This window comes from Cinclus cinclus, chromosome 7 (genome assembly GCF_963662255.1).
Source record: "Cinclus cinclus chromosome 7, bCinCin1.1, whole genome shotgun sequence".
NCBI classification, from domain to species: Eukaryota; Metazoa; Chordata; class Aves; order Passeriformes; family Cinclidae; genus Cinclus; species Cinclus cinclus.
In genome coordinates, this window is record NC_085052.1 from 158,599 (window position 1) to 182,041 (window position 23,443).

The 23,443-nt window shown below is 34.1% G+C and overlaps 1 protein-coding gene across 1 annotated transcript in view; it reads left to right on the forward strand.

Moving 5' to 3' along the window:
- The window catches only part of CFAP46 (cilia and flagella associated protein 46), a 68,578-nt gene that overhangs the window by 29,425 nt on the left and 15,710 nt on the right, over nt 1-23,443 (forward strand). Inside the window, exons 24-45 of the mRNA XM_062496286.1 lie at nt 1,294-1,459; nt 4,193-4,277; nt 4,378-4,516; nt 5,031-5,214; nt 5,551-5,710; nt 6,913-7,136; nt 9,154-9,261; nt 9,640-9,807; nt 10,163-10,311; nt 11,725-11,823; nt 12,085-12,214; nt 13,137-13,283; nt 14,589-14,789; nt 15,721-15,827; nt 16,642-16,824; nt 17,625-17,760; nt 18,484-18,663; nt 19,112-19,300; nt 20,010-20,144; nt 21,065-21,244; nt 22,234-22,401; nt 23,228-23,325. Of these exons, the coding sequence (XP_062352270.1) occupies nt 1,294-1,459; nt 4,193-4,277; nt 4,378-4,516; nt 5,031-5,214; nt 5,551-5,710; nt 6,913-7,136; nt 9,154-9,261; nt 9,640-9,807; nt 10,163-10,311; nt 11,725-11,823; nt 12,085-12,214; nt 13,137-13,283; nt 14,589-14,789; nt 15,721-15,827; nt 16,642-16,824; nt 17,625-17,760; nt 18,484-18,663; nt 19,112-19,300; nt 20,010-20,144; nt 21,065-21,244; nt 22,234-22,401; nt 23,228-23,325 (3,336 nt within the window). The remainder of the gene's footprint in view (nt 1-1,293; nt 1,460-4,192; nt 4,278-4,377; nt 4,517-5,030; nt 5,215-5,550; nt 5,711-6,912; nt 7,137-9,153; nt 9,262-9,639; nt 9,808-10,162; nt 10,312-11,724; nt 11,824-12,084; nt 12,215-13,136; nt 13,284-14,588; nt 14,790-15,720; nt 15,828-16,641; nt 16,825-17,624; nt 17,761-18,483; nt 18,664-19,111; nt 19,301-20,009; nt 20,145-21,064; nt 21,245-22,233; nt 22,402-23,227; nt 23,326-23,443) is intronic.

A 23,443-nucleotide genomic window follows, 5' to 3' on the forward strand; every position in this document is an offset into this window, starting at 1 on the left:
TACAGATTTGGGAATCATCATATTTTCTCCCAAGACTGATAAAAATCAACATAGTTGTGAGTTAAAATGTTTAACAAAGGATTTGACAGATTTTTGCAATTTAGTAAATGTATCAAGTGCTTTCCACATAACTGACCTTGTAATGTCATAGGATCATCCCAATCTCAGAAGGTCTCTAGTTCAGACTCCTACTCAAACCTGGGCCAGTCCAGGCTTTTTCTAGTCTGGCTGTGAAAACCTCAAGGAGTGGACACATGCAGCCTTTGTGAATAATCTGCTCCACTTTGTGAGTAATGTGCATCAGCTGTACCCACGAGGGATGTTTCTGAACCATTCTCATTTTAATTTATGCCTGTTCTTGTTTGTTCTGCCATTCACTGAGAAGAGCCTGACTGTTGCTTCTCAGTAACTTTGTTAGGTCATTGAGAAAATTCTCCTTGTTAGGTCTCCCAAAGCCACCTCTTCAACTAGCCCTCTTCTCAAGGCAAGTGTAGTTCAGTCCCTGGATCATCTCAGTGGCCCTTCACTGAGCAAATTGTTGTTTCTCCATGTGTCTACCTTGTATTGGGTGGCCTAGAACTGGATGCAGCAGTCTAAACATGGTCTAAAGAGTGCTGTCTAGAGGGTGATCAGATTGACAGCTTCAGGAAACTGCTTTTTTAAAAACAGTAACACTATTCAAATGGTGATTACATTGCACCAATGTATAATTTTTCTCTAAAATGGCAAGCTGTTTCTCACTCAGAACATACTGTGTTGTGCCACAATGTGGAGGATTATTAACTTTTATTAATTCAAAGTATCATTTGCATGAAATATGCTCAAAGCAATTTGAATGCAGCTAGAGGTATTTGGGACATATTCTTGTGTTACAGTGGTACTGTACTAAGGAAAATCCACAGTATGGTAATAATTAATGTGTTTTCTTTTTTAATGTTTTTTAGAATGAGAAATTAACATAATAGGAAGCAAAAAAAGAGTATTTTATTCCAACGAGAATATCTTGAGGAGGTTTCTGCTATTATTTTAATGAATGCTCTTGAGCTAAGATTATGCAGAAATACACTAAAATCATTAATATGCTACTTATTTATTCTTAGTTCTGCTGAGTGTGTGAAGTTGTTTGGTATATAAAAATGGAGAATAGCTTTTCTGTGAAGCTCTTATGCTAAGTTCTCATTGCTGAGGTGATCCATAGATCAGCTAAACCCAAACATTCCTAGAAGTAAAATTCTTTATTATAGCTAGAGTGTGGTTGTTTTTCCTTACTAAGTTCTACTTCCCTTTCTTCAGGTATGCAGGTGAAGCTGGAAATTATTCCCTTGTAATGTTTGCAGCTAGGCACTTTTGGAATGCATGTTTACCTTTGCTAGTCTCACCACATGACAGAGAACACTTTAAGGAACCTACCGAAATAATTCTTAAGAATATAATTAAAGCAGAAACGAAAAACAAACAGGTAAGAATTTATAACCAGTATTGCTTGTTTTTAGTGGTTGGTGCTGATGGTAAAGAAACTTCAAGATACCTTTCCTAAGAGTCAAAAATTACTTACTTCTTATAAACACATTTCTGGTTTCTTACCTGAAGTCACATACTCTTATATTACATTTGGTGATTCTTTTGGTTTTGGGCAATTGTCAAACTCAGAACAGTTTTCTGCAAAGTATTTTGCGGTCTGATTTTCTCTGTAGTGTTTCACTCATGAAACACTCACACAAAAAAGAATTTTTAGAAAATACTCAAAATCCTGAATAAAAGCACCTTTGGGCAAGTATGATAATAGATCTGGAAAATATGATAATAGATGCTAAAACAGTAACTCAGAAAAAAAAAATGTTACTAAGTTAAGGCTTCTCCCACCTGCAGACTCAAATTTCTTCTACCTGCAAAAGGAAGGTTTTACTTTGCACATCTTCAGGTTTTTAACAGACTGTTTAGGACTTTGGCAGTGGGAAGGAGTTAAAATTTGGACTGTGCTGGGAGTTTGTGATAAAATTAAATACTTGTTGATTATAAACAGCACGTGTAATCCAAAGAAGTCATCCCCTTGAAGCAGTATGCAGGTGATGTGTGTCCTATAACATCTCACCGGGTGGAATTTCTTCTGCACACTGAAACTTCCATGCAAATTTATAACTTCTCTTACTTCAAAATGCCATGGAGCTTATCCATTTCTTTTTCTAGATTTGATTTACATGTCAGTGAAGTTTCTGTGAGTTTTCCTGTACATTTCCACGGGCACAATTCCAATGACCACTTGAAGGGATTGTTGATGACTTTTGCATACAAACTTAGTGGTACAAATTTGAGTCTACATCTCAGATCATCAAGCAGGATAGTACAAGAATATAAACCTTTATTTTTATTTCTCATCAACCCATGTATAAATCACAAATAATCAGAGATGGGTATGCTTATTCTGTTTATTCTGGGTATGTTGGAACTGATGAGTACAATGTGTACTTGGAAGAACAGTGATAATTGCAAGTTTAATGGAACTTTGACAGTGTTTAGATAAATAACAGTAATTGCCCATAGACACAGTCCTAAAGTTTATTTGTAGAGATACATTTAAAACCAATAAAAAGGAATACTTCACTATGTGTATATAGTTAACTCTCCACCACAGCATAATTTCAGAGTGAATCCTTAAGTGGTATTAAAAAGCAATTATATGTGGACAATTAAAATTAACAGTTATGGGTAGCATAGATATTTTTATGTCTGAAAATGTTAGTGGCTGACAAAGCTGTCAACGCAGTGTTAGTAATTCTTATGAGTTAGAAGTGAATAACTTCTGATAGTAGCTTAAAATTTCCTGTTAACAGGGTGCTCTATATTTTATTATTTCTGGAGTTACTGAGCTTTTAAAATAGACATACACCATAGTAACCATTGTAAGAGGCAGGAAGTGGTCTTCAGTGATCCTTGACCTGGATAACTAGCCAGTTTTCAAATGCAGTCACATCTGGAGAATGATCTACCAGCAGATGTCCTGGTTTTAATCTATCAGTACACCCAAATCCTTCACCACAGGACTGCTCTCATTTCATTCCCCGGGCTGCACTGATACTGATATTGGGCTTGGCCCTGACACAGGTGGAGGAACTTGATCTTGCTGAACTTCCTGAGGTTGCCTTGGGCCCACTCCTTGAGCCTGTCAATCCCTCTAGGTGACATCCCTTCCTTCTTGTCAATCAACCACACCACTCACCTCGGTGTCATCAGCAGATTTGCTGGGAGTGCGCTCAAACCCCTTGACTATGTCAGCAATGAAGGTACTGAACAATATTGGTTCCAGTATCCCTCTTACTGGTATCCCTTAAGGTATACCACTTGTTACTGGTTTCCACTGGATATTGAGCCATTTGGACATTGAGCCAGTGACTGTAACTCTTTTCCATCTAACTTCTGTCTGTCCAACTCAGTAGCAACAAGGTTATGGGCCACCATGTCAAAGGACATACAGAAATTCCTGGATGATATCCATAGTTTTTGTCCATTGATGCAGCCTCTCCATAGTAGAAGGACACTAAATTAGACAAATTTTGTGCCTTCATGAAAGTAAATGCCAATTAGACCAAATCTGATAAATTTTTGATGATGCTAATGTAATACTTACCTCTGAAGTTATGGCTATAGCTTAGTTAACTTCTTAGCATCATCCTACCTGCATTTACTGGTTAGTGTATCATATTCAGATCTATTTGAGAAACAAGACAGTTAATTTATCTTTGAAGATGCTGAGCTGTTCTGTAGAGGAGAGGGAAACACCAAGTCTCTGACCTTTGGATGAGAATTGTGATAGTCAAATTTTCACAGGTAAAGAGTGGAGCTTACTTTAGGCAGGGGTGTAGGCAGAGAGCTCTGTAGGGTCTCTGCCAATCTTGGCTACTCTGTGACTCTCTGAGAGTACTTCGGGATTTCATGTTAATTAATGAGTGTAAGCTATTGAATATTGCTAAGTCTGATTATGTTTGTATTGGGTTTGTATTATAAGACTCACTTTGGAGAAATGCCTGTGTCTTTCATCTGGTCAAGAAGCTATTTAGATTACAGGTTACTAATTCGTATTAATGATATGGATTGGTTCACAGACAAAACAAAAATTCAATAATACTTAACTTCAGTTAATATGTTAATTGAAAGATAAAGGTGTTTTGGTTTTTTTTTTGATTTTTTTTTTTAGGAAAAGAAAGATACGTGTCCTTTGCATCAATGGATTACAAAGGATTTTCAAAATATTGGGTTATCAGTTGGATGCTTTCTCCCAGGCATGTTCTTCCTTCTGTTTATCTGGTAATAAAAGAAATTCCAGTAATCATCATTCTAATCCTTCAATATATTGATAAATCATTTGAATATACTTCAAAGGTGCTGAGAAAGATCTGACATTAAGAACCTCCTTATATGGTCTATTATTCCACATCTATGCTGATAAAGCTGACTGGGACGCAGCACTAAAACTCCTGGATGAAGCTGTTCAAGTTTTGCCTCAAACAAGACACAAACTGTAAGTCGGTTGACTTATTTTATTAAAATAGGCATTTTGGTTCTTGAGAAGTATAAAACTCTAGAGTATTTTTCTTATTTTTCATTGGAAAGTATTATGATTACTTTTTAGCAGCCTGTCCTTACCACAGAAAACACTCTGGTACCTTTTCCATGAAAAAGACACACATAGGCCGTGCTTCCTATCATTAATCTGCTAATAATATTTGTAAATTTAATTTTAAAAAAACTTATATATGAGTAGTATCTTACTTCCCAAGCAAATAAATGCATGAAATGTGGCTATATAGCAAGAAATTCCTAACTCTAAACCCATCTTCATTGAATGGAAACTAAATTGTCTAGGGAACTGTTAACATAATCTTCTCTGAGTTGGTTTCATGACTTTTATGCCAGTTTATAAGATTTGCATCTTTGCACTATACTACTATGAGCTAGTATATGTGTCTTATTTGCAAAGTTACTTTACAGGTACAGACACAAGTAATTTGTAATTTGTTTGATCTTTCTTCTAGCCTGATTTTCAAACTTATGGCTACAGTGAGGGCAGGATCGGGATGCAATTTTATGATGGGCATTCAGAAAGTCAGTGATGAAAGTGAAGATTATTTGTCGCATATGTGGCGACACTTGGTCACAGTCTCCAGAAGTATTGTTGGGCAGTTAAGCTGTTTTCAAAATGCGATCATTGCTTTACAGGTTTGTCAGTTCTTCCTGTTTGTTCCCATGCTGATAGAATGATGTTTCTCAGGTGATTCATAGGACTGTAAGTTCCTGAATGGGTAGGGAGGCCATATACTTTTTTCTAACTGTGAGATTTCTTTTAAGAGAACGCTCTGTTGAATCTTTATATCCAGTAAAGTTTTTGTTGAGTCCGGCCAAAGACAAATGTCAAGAGTAGCAAGTGGTTTTAATAAAATGAAGATTTAACTGGTGAAACTTTAGAATATCATGAAACTTTGCATGAAACTTTAGAATATCATTTTGATGGTTTACACAAACAAATACAAATTAACTCCTTCATTACTTTTATAGAAAAAAGAAGATGAATGGCAGAGAGTTGATTACCTGATGGAGTTTGCTGAATGCTTATATTGTAATCAGTTTCCCCTCAATGATGCTATTAAACCTCTGGAGTGGGCAGTAGATCTCCTGCTTTGTATGAAATTCCCTATGCAGTCCTCAGAAGAGGAAGGTATGTATTGGTTGTTTCTCCTCCTTAAGAGGAATTTCTCACCAGGAAACATGAGCAAGATTTTCAATTTACAGCTTAGTTATCAAAAAGAATGGCACAAACTTGCCTGTATTTTCCTGTGAATTTACTGTCATTTATTCAATGCAAGTTTGGTTTGTGTTATGCTGTGGAGACTTACCCTCAGTCTTTTGGTATAGTAAGATACTGCTCCCCTCTGACACAGGTATTCCTGAGATTTGAGATGCTCCCAGAAAGCAGTGCTGGACAGTTTGCTTCAAGGGAGTTCTCATGGAGGAACAGATGATACTGAAGGAAGTAGTTCCTGTGTCAAGATTTGGGTACCTAAGTCCATTACCCTTTCCTTGGCATTATCTTAGCATTAATTTCTGAAAAATTACTTTCAAAGGGATGTATGCCTTCAACTACTTCTGTAACTGTAAAAATTCTTTCCTCCTTTTACACAAATATCCATTTGTACTGGTATGACCTTAGTGACCTGTTCTGATAGGATATCCCAATATTCATTTAGGAAAAATGTATCTGATTTCTGGAACCTACTGTCTTGTGTGGCATTAATGAACATCTGCTGTGCTGTTCTTTTTTGTGGGAATCAGCATGTATCAGACAAGTACTTCAGGTGTTTTCATTGAGGAAGATAAATTTGCAGTGTCTCTCCTATCACAGTAGCGATATTCTGTTGATACTTTTCTATGAATGGTTTCGTTGTTGTTTTTTTTTTTTGCAGTCCCATGGTGATTTAAGTTTTGTATTAGCTCTGTAATGATCCTTTACCCGGTTTCACCTGTTTGCTTATGATTACTATCCTTACACCACTTAAGTTTCAAGAAAAATTTGGCAAAGCTTTTAATGGAAACTCAGATAATATAATAAGGGAAATTGGTTTCAAATATAAAAGAGCCCAAGTTGGAAGGAACCTCAAAAGGTCTTCTGGTCCAGCCTTTTGTGGATTTCATCTCTCTGTCAGGCTTACATCATTTATTATACAGAACTGTTACATTGTTGATTAAAAACATGGTACAAGTAGCATTACATAATTTTAACAAGAGCACCTGTAGTAGATAGATCTCCATTTTTATTTTTTTCCCCGAAATATTTTCATTTTCAATTCAGAAATTGTAACTTTCAAGTACATTTTTACAATGCTGTCACTGTGAGCATGTGTTTGCTTTTTTTTTAAACAGAAAACAATTCTATACCAAAGTTATTGCCTACAGAAAATGCTAAGATGGACAATGAAGCAAATGGTACCATGCCCCAAATTAATTTGGAAGATCTGAGCAATATTAAACAACTGGAAGCTTTGTTTAGAGCACAGACATTAATGGCTTTATTTTCTGGTCCTAGTTCTTCTTTTCATCAGCAGCACTGTTTGATGGCGTATGCCTGTATCATCCGTATGTGGCAGGTGAGATCGTGGGAATTCCTGTGTTGTGTTGTGGTACTATAATGTGACCAGTACATTTCACATTTCCTTGTGTAATCATGGTAGCAGCTATTCATTTGGGGTTTAACTTTGTCCTTAGACTTTTCTGTTTTGTGGTGCAGTTAGTGTATTTTCTCAGGTTTAAGGATTAAACAAGAAAATTGTTTCTCTCAGGAAAATGGAGAAGAGAGACTAAGGATAAAAGCTGTGGGCCATTGTTTCTCTGAAGTCCATCCATATGTTTCGTGCAATAAATTCTCAAATTTTGTATTTTTAATTTGTTAAGGAGTCTCAGTAGTGGCAGAATACATACTGAAGCCATTTCTGGGAGTTCCGAAGAATGGTGATTACAGGTAGACCTTCATGAAATTGAATAAAAAGGGCTGTCATTTGACTGAAAGGAATTGTAGAGGCTGGCAGTGTTCACTGATTGATTTCTCTAATTACTTTTTCATAGTTAGAGCACTTCAAGTCAGTCAAATCTACTTCATTTCTCATATATATGCCCAACTGAAATGGCTATTCAGAATCACAGCAATGATCATAGGAAAACAATTGTATGTTAAGTAAAGTAAATATTTGAAGGGACTAAATATGTACTTGATAATAGTAATTAATCAAATCATTATAGGAACAGTCTCAGTTGGGACCTATCAACTAGATTGGTAAGGTATAGCTTATGTATAGTTCTATTCCAATTAGAAGTAAAAACCTACAATTTGTTACCACTTAGTTGTGGTAATTATAAGCAAGAATTCATTGTGAAATCAGTTTAACATTTGATGCAAGACAGGAATTTGCAAAACAGAAATTGAATATTGGTATTTTCAAATTTACACACGCATAACTTTTAATATCCAACACTTGACTGTATGTCTTACTAGGGAAGAAACTACCTGAAGAGAGTACTACTGTTTGAACAAGCTTTTAAAACTAAAATTTAAAAGAGTTGATGCTGCTGTCAGTGCCAGTTGTAGGATAATGATAGTAATTCTAGGAATCATATTTACAGCTGAACAGTATTGTGAGAAAAGGAATAACCATGTGGTATTAAAGGAATTAAAGTAGTACAGGATACCTTGTTTTGCCTGTCAAAGTAAAGCAGACCTGACTGCAGACATCCGCTTCAAAGCAGGCTCTTTGGTGTTAGGATTCCATAAATAACTCAGTAGAAGACCTTAAAGCATTCTCTGAAAAAATCAGCTGCCTCTGACTTTTTAAAAGATGTGGTACCTTTAATTAGAAATTTTCATTTGTTGTGAGTATCCAGCATTATTTTTTTATTCATATTTTGTATTCTACTCTTGATTCCTGAAGTAAAACATATTATTCTTCTCAAATTAAAGTGGTGTTTGTTTTTGGCTTTTAATTGTTGTTGTTTGGTTGGTTGGGTTTTTTGTTTGTTTACTTTTGGTTTTGTTTGTTGTTGCTTTTTTGTTTTGTTGTTTTTTTTAATTTTAGGTAAGATCAGAATCTGTGCTCTCACTTGTACAGAGAGTTTCAGTTAATTCTTTTGTATGCTTAAATATTTAGAAATTTCTTTTATATAATATTCAGTAGTAGCATGGTAAAAAACTAACTCAGAAAGAGGACAGAGTGACTCTGCTGTCTTGCAGATTACTTCCTTATAAAATTCATCCCTTATAGAAATGAAACTAGACTACTGGTTTGAAAGAAAACAAGGAATTGCATTTGCAACCATATAGGATAAAAAAAAGGTAGCAGTAGTATTTATCACAGGTATGATCTTGTCTTTTGACAATTCTGCTGCTTAATTATATTGCCATGATTGTCCTAAATGCTTGTACAAAAAATGCAAGCATCCAGAAGTCTCTGAAATAGTTATTTTTCTGAAGATAACTATTACACAAGCAGAATATGATCTATGACAATTGCTAATAGCTGTAGATAGTGACTTGCAGTGTATAATAAGTATTACTAGACACTCAGATTTTTTAAATTAAAAATTGAAAATAACTGTAATTATTTTATTGTCTAGGTGTCATTGTCAGCATCAGGGATTATTACAAAAGCATTCTCAAAGACTTCACAACCTACAAGTCCTCAGAAAGTGAAGTTAAAAACTCCTAAAAAGAAAGAGAAACAAGTAAGACCCACTTTTCTGTGGAATTAAAATGATCCTCTCTTTTTAAGAGGTATTTCCCTGTGCTCATTTGGTAAATAGTTCAGATGCTTTCCTGTACTGACTCCCATAACCGGGGAAGAATTTCTCTGTGAATCTGTGGATCCTACCTTCACTTTTGATCACACAGTCTTGACAGATCATGGATTTACAAACACTTTTTCTTTTGTTTGTTGCCTTGGTCAAATACTGCTGTTTTGTAACACCCACAGTCTAGAGATCCAGAAAACACCCCAAATCTGACAATATTTCAAAGCAAGTATGTGCATTTTTTTTAGCTGAATATTTAATACCAACAGGATTGTTAATTTGATCTCATAAGTGTTCTTGTCTTTATTATAGGTTGAAGTTTCTGTTGCAAAGGAGAAGCCTAAAGGGAAAGAATCAGTTGATTCCTTACCAGCAGATGTGGAAGAATGGGCCCAGTATGACTGTCCCAATAAAATCAGAGATACTTTTAAACAGAAAACAAATAGTTATGGTATTAACTGGGATAATTTCCCAAAACCTGTAAGTATACTCCTCAGAATTCTAGAGCATTTACTATTTAGGAGAAAATCAGTACCAGAAAATGGTTGTATTTTAGTTTTTCTGTATGTGTATTTTCAGACAATTGTCCCAAATACTTTTGTATTGTAATATTCATTAATACTTCAGAAGGTCTGTCCTCTGCATGCTGAAATGAATTTAACTTAGAGAAGACATTTTCCAGCTTTATGTGTACCTTGCTGCTCTTTCAGCTCGAAAGTTTCTTTGTGTCTTTTTTGAGGTTTATTTTGGAACTGAAGATGTAATTATGAATTTAAAGTTTATTTTCTACAAAATTATATTTATACTGACTGAATTTTTAAAAAATTCTTTTCAGACCTGCACTTTGTATTTTATGGACCTTTTATCTAAAGAACTGCAGAAAATTTTTTGCCCCCACTTGATTCTTCCAATCTTTCAGCTAGCTGAAGTTATTGCTAGTGAAGTTCTGGAATGTAGAAGTCTGTCTGATCTCTATCACCTTCGGTTTGTATACTTATTTAAATTGAAGAGAAATAGAATGGAGTGGACCATCCATTAATATTTCACCAAGTAGCAACAAGAATTCTTTTGACTTACTGTTTTATATTTGTAATGGCTTTTAATTTATTTTTCTTTTTTTTAATGAATTTTAATAGAATTTTGATGAATAGGTTTGTGGAATTAAGGCCACTATGTTTATTTATTACTAAACATGATCTCCCATGTGGAAAGCGTATGAGATTATGAAGCCTGGCCACTTTCATGTGAAAAATTTTTTAAATGCCTTATTGTCATCTAACTGAGAAAACAAAGTAAAAAAATGTTTCTATGAAAAAAAGTCTTATCTATTAAGTATTCAAAAGGCAGAGTCCCTGTTTGCATCAAAAGCATATTCTACACCTTAAGGGCACAAAGAAGTTGCCCTGGTAAGTGCTTTTTTAGACAGATACGCCTTTGTGACCAAAATTACATTATTTTTTATGGATAAGGATCTCTAAAAGTTCTGATTTAAAAGTATTTAATATGCATGCAATTGAAAATTCTTGCTGTTTCAGTTAAAGCATTTAATCATGCTTTTTTGATAGCTATTAAATTATGTTTGCTTAATAAGTAACAGTCATAAGGAATAATTGTTTGCTTATTTTCTGATAGTTTGTGCAACACAACATAACAAATCTTTTAAATGCCTGAAACTGATCCCACCAAGCAGAATAGATATTCCTGTATACAAATATATGTTTGTCTGGCAATTGATTACTGAGTTGCTTTCTTGCAAGACTGAAAGGGACTTTCGGGTAGGAAATTATTTTCAGCCAAGATTTGCCAGACAATTTTTTTTTGTTGATTCCTCAAGACTTGTGTTTATTTCATGGTGTTTTATATATATATCTATGACCCAATATGCGTGTAGGAATATAATCCTTTTTACTCAGGAGAGAAAAGTAGGTTAGCACATAGACATTGAGGGGCAGGGGCGTGGTGGTTGCATGCTATAGTGAGACCGTATACATATTTTCATACTTTTACTACATAATTTTTGCCATTAAGTTGGAGAGATGCAGGTTTGATGGACATGACTGGGGTTACAGGTGGATGTCCCATCCCAAGAATTGTTCAAGGTCAGATTGGATGGAGTTTGGAGCAACCTGGTCTTGTGAAGGTGCTCTTGCCCACACATTTAGATATCTTTAGAAGTTCCTTGCAGCCCAAAACCATTCTTTGATTCTGTGGCCTCTGTGAATGGGTAATTTCTCCTGGTTTTATTTACAGTCTTTGTTATTGCCAGTATTAATCAAGACACATGAAGGTAGAATTGACAAATGTAGAATATGTGCTATGTATATATAACGTGCTTATATGAAGAAATATATGAAGGATTCAGACTATTTCTTAAACATTTCTTCTTTTTATTTGTAGAATTGCCCTGATATGCTCAGATTTAAAACTGACTCAGGCATCTGTGTATCATGAGAAAGCTGCTGGAGAAGTATACATTAATGAATTAGAGCAAGCAATGTATGTATTTTCAGTGCTGAGGTGGTATTTATTTGGGACTGTGTTCCCTACAGTTGATAAGTGTTGTTGGGGGAAAATAGTAAAAACCATGATCTCAGAACACATCTTTGGTGTATTAGCTATGCCCTAAAATTCTGTGCATGTTTGGTTAATGTCTGTCTACAGAGTAGTGTATGGTAAAGATTTCTAACACACTAGTACTTTGTTATGAAATGCTTTTTAAAATATACTTGAGTTTACTTTTTCTTTCTTGTGATTTAGGTGTAGGCAAGAGATTGCACTGAAAAAAGAAAAAACTGTATGGATGAAGACAGAAGAAAGAAAAATACCTGTTGAAAACGCTCAGCTTAATGATAGTAGGAATGAGAATATCTTTACTTCAAGTGAAAAGGTTTTTATTTCTACTTCAGTTTCTATACTAAATTAATTACTCCTCCCTTTTTTAAATGCACTTGCTACTTTGTTTTTAGATAATACGTGAAAAATACATGAACACAAAAATCATCAAAAATGCATGCTACCTAAATTCCGCTAGCAGTCATCTGAAGCTGAGCTGGGTTTGCCTGGCATATTATTTATATCAAGGAAGAGCAAGATTGGAATCTTTATTCACACAAAGTAAAACTACTTTCCTACAAATGGATTTGGGGACTAATGCAAATAGATTAAAAAGACTGAGAAGCAAAAAAATTATCTTGTATTATTGTATTCACTCTTAGCCTCGTTTTTTCTATTCTTTCTCCATTACATTAGCATGTACTGTTTTGCTTCTTCTTATGTATTATTTCAAGGGCTTGCAAATATTTCAGGTCTGTCTTTGCTGTCTTTTCTTTAGGAAGATGATTGCCTTACTGATTTCTTCAGCACTTACCTCCACTTTGCTCGTTATTATGGCAATGCTGTCTGGATTGTCATCACACCATTTTGCTCTCTTTGTATATTTTTTCCATACTTGTGCATATAGCATACCTTGTTTTTCTTATTACTAACCCCTCTCCAGTAATCTCTTTTAGATCTTATTAAGAGTATTCCTCTTTGAGTTTTAGTTATTACAAAAAATCAACTTTGTGACATATCCGTAGTTAATCTGTCGTACAGTTAGTTTAAATACTATATACTTAGTAGTTCAATGTTTTTGGAGGATTGTAAAATCCAAATCTCATAAACTACCTGCTTTTCTTGCAATATAATGATACATTTTGAAGTTAGAAAGTACAGCTGAGGTGTGGGATATCATAGTTAATAGCAACTTGTATTCTGTCTAGTTTGGTCTGAAATTTATGAAGGTGTAATACTTCTTTAATTTTTTTCAGGGTTTCCAGGTAAATACAGTAACAGGAAAAGGACTGAGTGCACTTTCGTTCCCTCGCTTGTGGATTGAAAAAGCTGAAGTACTAATTCAGCTAGGCTTGTATCAGCCAGCAAGGCTTCTGCTTTCAGAGGCACATGCTGCAACTCAGGTACAATGCAAATTAAACAGAAAAAGAAACACTAATAACATGTGTAGGGAAAATGTTCATTTTGGTGCAGTTATTCCTCAGAATAATAATAACAATCAAGCTACAAAGCCAAGCCTTCTCCTACCACTCCAAACCAATTTCTTATTAAGTTTCAACGTATGTAATATGTACTTTTAAAAATATGGCATTTCACCCAAACTTTATGGAAGTAGTTCTGAAGGTTATATAAATTTCTGAAGTAGTGTCAGCATGCCTGTCTGCTTTGCAGTGGCCTTGGAAGATATAGGTATATTTCAGCCTTGTTTGTTTAAATAGGTGGGAAATGTTCAAGGTCTGTTCAGAAGAGAGAGAGAGAGAGCATTTTGCCCCATCCTCTCAATATTTTGATTGTTTGAAAGTCTGGTTATTTAATTTGGAGCTTCATTATGGATTTGCTGTAATGTTTTGATAAAACTGAAATTATTTCCTAGAATTCTGGCAAATCTGGAATAAGTGTCCATATGTTCCACCAAACAGATCCACATCATCTCATTATTATGAAGGATTATACATTACAGATATTTTCCCTATATCTAACATTTTTCACTGTAGCCCTGTGCTTCATTATAAAAGTTATTGACATATGATTATTGCAGTAAAACCTTTACTTTAAAAAATGTAATTGATATCCTGTTACTTTATGTAATAAATTTTGTCATGTAGGGAAAAAATGCCTATGTAAATTTAGTATAATCACGAATACTTTGACTAATAATGCATGAATTATATTAATGAATAATACGTGCCCCTTTACAAAATATTAATTAAGAATTGTATATTGAGGAAAGTTCAAAATACATTAGGGAGGACAGTAATTTTAATTATGTAATTCATCGATAGTATCCTGTATGTCTGTATGCTAGTATACAAATATTATATAATATTTGTCCCTTAGGCAGGACTAGTTATATAGCTTATAACTAGTGTAAAGCAGCTCTGTAGGTTCACTGGATCTCTAGTGTATCTGTACAGTTCACAAAGATATCTCATTTACATTTCTTCATCAGACACGGACAAACACTAAGAGATACATACATACTAAATAATAGCAGAAAAATAGGTTATTTGACTATGAGATAGAAGGTACAGGAACAGAAAGAAATATGACGTAGATGTACTACATGGAATAAATAAGAATTTCAGCAGATACTTGGGGGAATAGCACTCGATTTTATTGCTGTAAGGTTAATCTAAAATATGGACAAACATAAATACGAGTAACAGTAGTGGAATTTTGGTATACAGATCACATCTCTTTCTTTCTAGGAATTGAGGGCCCTATCTGATATGTCAAGGTGCTTGTACTTACTTGCTGTGTTGGCTAACCTGGAAAGAAACCACAGACAAGCTAAGGCACTTCTTGAGAAAGCCCAGCACATGGGAGGAAATGAGCAATTCTGGTATAACAGTACTCTTAGTCTAACAGAAGCTATTCTAGACGAACAGGGGGAAGGAAAACAGAGCATGGTAAGGAAATTTTTAGGGCTTGGAGGTTGTGGTTTGGGTTTTTTTTCAGTAGTGGTCTCTCTCAGTGAAATATTATAGCCTTTACATTTCAATAAAAGCAAATTTAGGTGTTAAATGCAGTTAATGTTTTGTCTGAGCATTTAACAGATGCTAATTACAGGTTCCAAACAGATGCAGTCCTCTAGGAATGAATGAAATTCTACCCACAGAAGTTTAGGATGTTTTTGTGACAAGATGTGTATTCTTTTATTGGAATAAAACCATTTATAATCTAGTATGTATGACTAAATCCCAGAGATCTAATTCTTTTGATTAGAATTATTTTGTATTCAGACAGTTTTGTTAACACTGGTGTATTTACTTTTCATATTCAATAAAAATCACACCTTTCAATAGTATTTTCTATTATGCTTTTCCTTCCCAAGTATTTAAAATAGTTTTACAAATATTATTTCTAGATTCTGGAAGATACTTCTATAAAACTTTTTTTTTTTTTTTTTTTACTAAAACCCTGTAACATAAAAGTATCCATTTACTGTTAAACCCTTAAGTTTTATGAGTTTCAGCATAAATAAAGTCTCAAGTCTATAATGTTCTAACCTGTCTTGATGCACTGTGCAATGCTGTATCATATAGAGGGATTATTTTGATTGTGACTGAAGTAATATTTGCTGTCTTTTGCTATGTACCTCCAAGATGAATCTGGCTCCATCTTCTCTCCTTGTATGTATGTGTACCATTCATGTAATCATCAAAGTATCTAAGTATAATCATAACTCAGACTTTCTAGACTTATTTACAGTTATCAAAAGCCAGCCATTTTGGGAATAATTAACTTGTTCTGTACAAAATTTAAGCTTTCTAAATGAATGTTTATTATTATCCATAGACATTTAAAATGGAATTCTTAAAATTCTGGTGTTACCTGCAGGCTTGTGAGATACTGGAACATACTGTAAATGTGCTTCAGTCTGCTTCACTGAAGAGATGTGGAAGGCAATCAGAATTGCATTTTATGATTGCATCCCTCGAAGCCAGGTAAGCTGTCTTTTCTCTAAAGTATGCCCAGCTTCTAATACGCAGCTACATTGCAATACATGCAATTTTTACAATGCTGTCTTATTTTAGTATGGCAAATTCTGTGGATTCTCAAATACTTTTGTTCTAAGTCATTTATGTGGTGGTCTGTTTTTTCTAAAATTTAAATTTCTTTCCAAATTTCTGTATTTCCTTCCCAAATGCATGCATGTGGCCCTACTACCTGTTATGTTGGTGAACTAGATACCATAAGCGATTGTGCCTAGCTTGCAGTGGAGGTTATCCAAAGGTGCAATGTATATTTGCCTATGCAGGGGTATCTGTTTGAACACTCCCACAACACTGCTGCAGTCTACAGTATTGACTTACTTCTGTTCTCACCATGAACCAAAAAGCTTCTTCATGGTGAAACTAAACAATGATTTCAGTTCCACTGAAATCCTAGCACAGAGACCTTAAAATGTGTTGGTAAAGGGAAGGAAGTATACAAAACTGACACTCCTGTGTCTTTCCATAAATGAGAAGCTTTCAATTAGAAATTGAAGACAATTGCCAGTCTTCTCAGTTCATCTGTATTTAAAAGACTGGTTAGGCCTAGTTACATTGAATGATTAGATACGGGGAACAGAACAAGTGACACCTCTAATCTCAAAATATAATGCTTGGATTTTTTCAGAATTACTATAATTTGTAAAACACACATTTATGATGCTTTTAAAAGATTTCTTAGAATTTAAAGGAAAGCAGAGTTTTTGTTTCTCAAAAACAGCCTGTTCTTTCTGACTGCTGTCTTGTATTTAATTTTTATTTCTAGAAAAACACTTATTCAGATACATTTTGCCCAGGATCATACGACAGTTAATGCTAATTCTGCTCAGTTGCCACACATTCTACAGGAATCCTACAATAAATTAATTCAAATTGAGAAGGACCTTTTTCATCATGGGCATAAAAACTACAGTGCTGAAATACTGCTGGAATGTGCAAATATTCGTAGGTAAGACTGTACCTCTATTGAAAAATTCTATTTAGGTTGAATTAGTCCATGAAGTGTATTGTTTACTTTTTATAGTCTATTTAAGATGGAACAGAGCAGGTAACATTGCTAGGTTTTCTATATTAGTGTTAGAAGTCTGTTTGCATTCTTCATGTGTTCTGTATTCAGAAAAGTACTGTAGAATCAAAAATTGTTTTCACTGAAGGCAGAATTCTCTGTTGTTCTCTTTCAAGGTCAAAACAAAGTGTCAGGGTTTTTTAAGTCAGCTTTTTGACTTCCCATTTGTAGAAGTATTTTAGCAGCCACACCAACCATTCTCTAGTTTTTGCAGGCTTTTGCAATTCTTACTGTTGAAATGTTTCTCTAGAAACTGCTGCAGCAGTAAAAGTGCAAAACATGGTATTCTTGGAATCCCAGCTGTTTGCAAGATACCCCTTAAAACAACTGAGATATGTTTTGTTTCTGGAATACTGGCATTGTGCTCCTGCTAAATGCATACTGTAGAATATGATCTGCCTTTCTTCTCTTTGAGTCTTGGCATCTTCTTGTATTGCAGCAGTACAGTTCTAAGAATAAGATCTTTGAAAAAATAACTTGTAAGGGTTCGCTCCTCCTATTTGTTCATTTCAAAAACACATGCACAAATTTAATCTTCATCTATAATTAATCTAGTTAATCTACTAATTAGATTCATTATTTTTTTATATATGTTCAACAGTGTTGATACCATAAAAATAAGCACTTTCTTATGTTAGTTTTTTTGAGTTTATGGTGTTGTTTTTTTGGTTTTTTTTTTTCAGGATGATTGCCAAGCAGGAAAGGAACAAAAAAGACAAACACAGTCACTGTCTTGATGCTTATAACTTAGCTCAGAGAGCAGTATCCAGAACAGAGGAAGTATTTCATAGTGTTTGTAGTTTATTTGCATTTAATGAGGTATTGACTTTTTTCCCCCTTAATTGTGGAAAGGAAACCTAGTTTAGTTGTAGTATTCACTCATTCTTGGATAATCTCATTTGGGGCTTCCAAGAATTATCTTCTTGTAATGATTAAACATTCTTCATATATAGAGGGAAATATTACACGCCAAAAGAATTTACAGTTGAGAAAGGGGTGAAGAGAGAATTTGTTTGGTCTTTGTCAAGTTTATTTAATTCTGACATTTATCTAAGTAGCTACAAAAGAAAAAAGTACAAACTTGGAGATATTTTTGATTCTCTAAATACCTTGAAAATTTAAAATTCTTCAAAATGTCTTTCTTCTCAGGAGAAACAAAAAGTCCTCACAAAACATTATTATAAATAAAGAATGTCTGTCTTCAAAATATTGTGTTTTGGGTAATGAAAGCCTGCAGCCTACTTTGCTAGTGTGTATGTAGCATTATTAGATATTACATATTTATACCATGTACTTAAAATGTGAAAAGGAAAAACCCAGCTGCTCTTAATCTGTGGAGCTACTTTGATTGCCTTGTATTATATTTGATATTGAAGTTTTTCTTTTAAATTACTTAAGTACCTTCATGGCAATATTTCTGCTCTGTCAAGGTGGTAATGCTAAAATGTTTGTTCCTTTGGTTAAAAGAAATACAATAGCTTCTTATCTGGTTGATTTGTAAAAATACTTGAAATTAAAATTCTACTTTCTTTTGTTTTTCAGAATAAAAATGTTAGTATGCCAATAATGAGACAATTAGCTCTTAGAAAAATAAATCTTGTAGAAATTATTTTGGATATTTTTCATCTTGTCATTACTGAGAAAAAGCTTAAAAATGTGGGAGAAGCATCATTTCATGAATTTGTGGAGGAATTCATCATTGAAGATGATGCAATAGAACAGGTAATACAAAATATTTAGTCCCATGATTTACATTAATAGTATAACAAGGTTTTCCATAGCACAACTTCTTCCCCTATAGAAGAAATGGGTTCCCACACCAATCATGTAGTTTTGTGGCAATGGAGGTTGAAGTGTGTGGTTTTAGTCGTGGGGATGGTTTACTGGCCACCCTCCCCTTATCCTATGTTTTCCCTGGCACTGGTTGAATTTTGCTTAGGGATATTACATTGAACGTTTTTCTAAATCCGTTGTTAATGAATTTGTATATCTATTAAAGAGAGCTCATTCGTAGTGGAAAGTATAATCACGTTTAACATATGTATTTGTATGTGAATATATGTGTTATTTTTTAAAAACTACATTCTTCTGTCTGTGTGGGGATATATGAGCATATAAATATAAATATAAATATAAATATAAATATAAACATAAATATGTATTTTACCAGGATTGGAAGTATATGCAACACACCATGGCTCATATTGCATTGGCTCAGTTAGCAAACATACAGAATCTCTGCAAAGGCTGTCCTGGCATCAAATCCAAATGCCTGTATCTAACTGGAAAAACCCTTCATTTACTTGCTGTTAATGCAGATCCTGTATATTCAGAGATTTACTGGAAGCCAAATGTTATGGTATGCATTCTTTCCTTCAGTTAAATTTATTTTTCTGTGTGAAGTTTACCTGCTCTAATATTTTTCTATATACATTTGTATAGAAGCTGCTCTTTATGTAGAGCTAGGTTTTGTATACTGCATGCAAGCTGTAATAAAAATGAATAGCAAAATGAGTAATTTCAAAAAGCATGTTTCTGCCTACATGCTATCCTCATGTAGCTGATTTTTTATTTGTTTTAATAATTACAATATTTTCAAAAGAGAGATAGAATAATTTCTTGAATACTTTAAAGGGTAAGTGAGATAATGGTCTCTGAATCCATGTGACCAAGAAGTATTGATTTGTAGGTTAAAAGCTTGGGTTTGTAAGTTCCTTTTATGTTGGAGTAAGAACCCCACGTATGAAAGGGAGAGTTGATGGAGGCATTATAAATTCAGTGATGAATTAAAGTTTTCAGAAGAAATGAGTGAAGGAAATATATGAGAAAATCAAACTCTTAGAGGTTGTATGGGGGTGTCTTTTTAGTTGATGTTGGTCATATTGCCTTTGTAACATACTAAGAAATTTTGATCATTGATAGGATTACTAAATTTCTCACCATGAAGGAATTATAGTAGTTATTTCTTTTAAGATTAATTCATTTTTCACATAAACTTTCACGCAGAAATGTAGCCTTACTTACTTAATGGAGTGACTGTTTTTTTTTTTTAATGCTGTGCTGGGTAGGAAGATGCTAAATCAGACATCAGAAAATCTTTGCTGACTTCAGCAGAATGCAGTGAACAGGACATGACAGAGAGCGGTTTATCAACTAATAAGTGTCATAAAGATAAGTATAGGAGAAAAATACAGGAATTAAAGGTACATTACTTTATGAGCTTGCATTGGAATTTGAGTGCTTTCTTTTTATGGAATAACAGTCAACTTGGCTTATCAATTCTGTTTAAACTGATAATGGAAATGTTGTAACAAAAACTTGGTCTTAAAAAAGATAAAAATCTACACAACATCTTCCAACAAACAGCTTTCCGTCACTCCCTGTAATGTAGTTTTATCCTACTCCCCAGTAGATTTTGTGTGAGCTTCTGAATGAGTTTACCCATTTGCTCCCAGAAAAAAATAATTTCTCCTTCAGTCCTTTCCCACTGATTGAGCATGTAGCAACCAGGATTAGATAAGCAGGCAGTTTCTTTCTGCCTCACAGACTTTTTATGGGAGCACAATATTTTGCAGACTGGGAACAAAGAAAGAAATTACTTCTATCGCAAAACATTCCTGAAATTCGGTGAGCTGATCTCTGTTAATTACTGCAATTGAAAGCACACTAGGAATTGGGAATGTACAGTTGGTGTTGCTAGCAAAATCAATAAGTACCAAAGATAAGAGATTTGTGGGTTAATTTGGACTAAATATGATTAAATATGGTTACGTTCACAGAAACAGTTGTATTGATCCTTGGTTCTGAACTGCTCATATTGCCTGGAATTGAAAGTCTGTTCTGTTGGGTACACATTTTATATTAGAAGAAATTTCTGTGTTAAACCAAATATTTTTTAATGTTGTATAACAGATATTGGTGTCTGCTAAAAAATAAATTCATAGTTGCATATTTTGATCATACATTAAGTGCCTTAAAAAGAAAATGCATTAAAATTATAAAGCAATATAAACTCATTATAAAGCAATATTTATCATCTCTAACATGCTGTGGTTTGTGTATGTATAACAAATACTTAATATTACCCAATTTTAATACAAAGCTTTTAATTTTTATCATCTAGACACAACAAAGAATGGCTCAGAAGTACCTTTCTCAGTCCAGTGAGGCTTTGCTGCAGTCTATGGCTATTGCATTCAGTCATAATGTTACTGATGTACTGGCTCTTGCTAGTTTGGAAATGGCTGAATGCTTTAGACAGTTAGATCCAATTTCAACTACCCAGTTTTTGGCACTTCATCAGGTAAGGCAGCTAACGTTTGTGCTGCTTTTCAGTGGGAAGATGTTTGAAGTTGCATAAACTAAACTGTGTTTGCATAGTCCGAAAATTGATCATACAGAATACATGTAGGGTTCTATGTAAGAACCAGTGTGTAATATAGGTCATCAAATATATTATATATTCGTAAGTTCAGAACATTTGATCAGGTTTTTTTTTACAATTCTGTTATCTGTTGTGTTCGACCTGAGATTTTCATTGATGACCACATAAATGAAAAAGTTTTAATAGGAATAAATTATTATATTATATTTAGCAAAGATAAGGCATTGCCACAAAATACAGTTTCATCCCTCCCTAAGAATTAATTTTTATGTTTCTCTGGATTTGTTCAATCATTATTTTGAAGTGGATAATTCATTTTATATTCAGTTTGTCGGATTGATATCTGCACAGCAGGTCCCGTAGATGGCTGGAAGGTGCATGTAAATGAGTATGTGCCTCCATCAAAGAAGATGCAGAATGGCTGTAGGGCTTATATTCCCTTTATCAGGAACAAATAACTTATAGTTCCTAGTTCAAAGGATAGGATTACTATGTCTGCTGAAAGAAAAGTTTATATAGTCTTACCCATTATTTTGCTCTTTGTGGAGGTCTGTTGTGTGATATGATGGGTGTCCATTAAAGCACAGAAACAGAAAAGACTCAGCTTACTTGAAAGGGTAAGAGCACAGTATTTACCATTCTGTGTAACCTCAGATGACTAAATGCAGGATCCTTGATGATAAATGTAGACAAAGAAATCTATTCCAGCTATTTGTATTTAAGAGAACTTCCTTCCTTATTGTCAGACTGTTTACATTAACCTGTAAGAACAAATGGCCGTCTTCTGTTTGTTCATCTCACCTTTCAAGAAAGAGAACTTCTCTTCAACATATGTTATAAAAAACATAGTATATATTTATTTGTTTTATTTTTGTGAAGGAAAATAAGTAGATGTAAAAATTTTACAGAGTTGTTCAGTGTCTATGATGATGAAGAGTATCCTTCTAAATGCTACATCCAACACCAGCAGCTCTCAGCTGGCAGCTTTGCTGCATCTTCAAAATCAGTTAAAACAAAACAGAAACACAAGTGATCTTCTAAAATTTGTGGAACAGCAACTGACTGCTAATTCAACGGTAACTTTCTGAGCTACTTATTAGGGGTTTATATGTATGTTATATAAATGCACACAGAGAGAGATATGTGTGTATACAGGACATGGGTTGGTGGTGGGTTGGCAGTACTGAGAGAGCGGTTGGACTTGATGGTCTCCAAGGGCTTTTCCAACCTGAAGAATTCTGAGATTCTAAGTACCACCCCTGCACCTTTCCCTCCTACTAAAATCTTGCCACATAAACCAAATACAATTTAATAATGTACTTGTTGGTTAGGTGTCTGTAGCAAAGTTTTTTTCAAAAATAAACATTACTATGAATTATTCTACTTATTTGCTTTGCTAATACTCTGCTAGTATTTGATAGCATTGTAACTTCAAAAATTTTGTAGTGGTCATGAAGTTGTGTTGTTACAAAGAGTAGACTATGATACAGCATTTGTAATTTGTTTTAAATAATATTTATATGTTCTGCACTGCACAAAAATTACATGATTATAGAATAGTTGAGGTTAGAAAAAAATCTCTGAAAGTAGTCTTGTAACCCCTCCCCCGGCTCCAGCATGGGCCACCTAGAGCCTGTTGTCCACAACCACGTTCAGATGACTTCTGAATTATCTCAAAGAATGGAGGCTCCACAGCCTCCTTGGACAATTTGTGACAGTGCTTGCTTCCCTCACAGGGAAGCAGTGACACCTGTTGTTTGGACAGAGCCTACTGTCCTGGAACATCTGCTGAGTGCTGAGTACCTTCTTTCCTAGAATTACTATCAGTTTTCTAATGAAAAAATTAAGAATGGGGTTTATAAAATCTTATGAAAATAATAGTACTTTTGAACCACTGTACAGGCATGGAGAAACCTCTGTATTCCTGTTGAACATTTCAATATAGTGAATAAATTGCCGTCCAGTTTCTACATAGTTATTCTCCAGCATTCAGAAGACAGGTATAAAATTTCATCATTTTGATTTAGCACTGTTTCTTACAAATTTAATCTTTTTTTAACCTGGTTGAATATTGCCTTTCACTTCTAATTTTGATGGACTTGAATTTTAGGATAATGA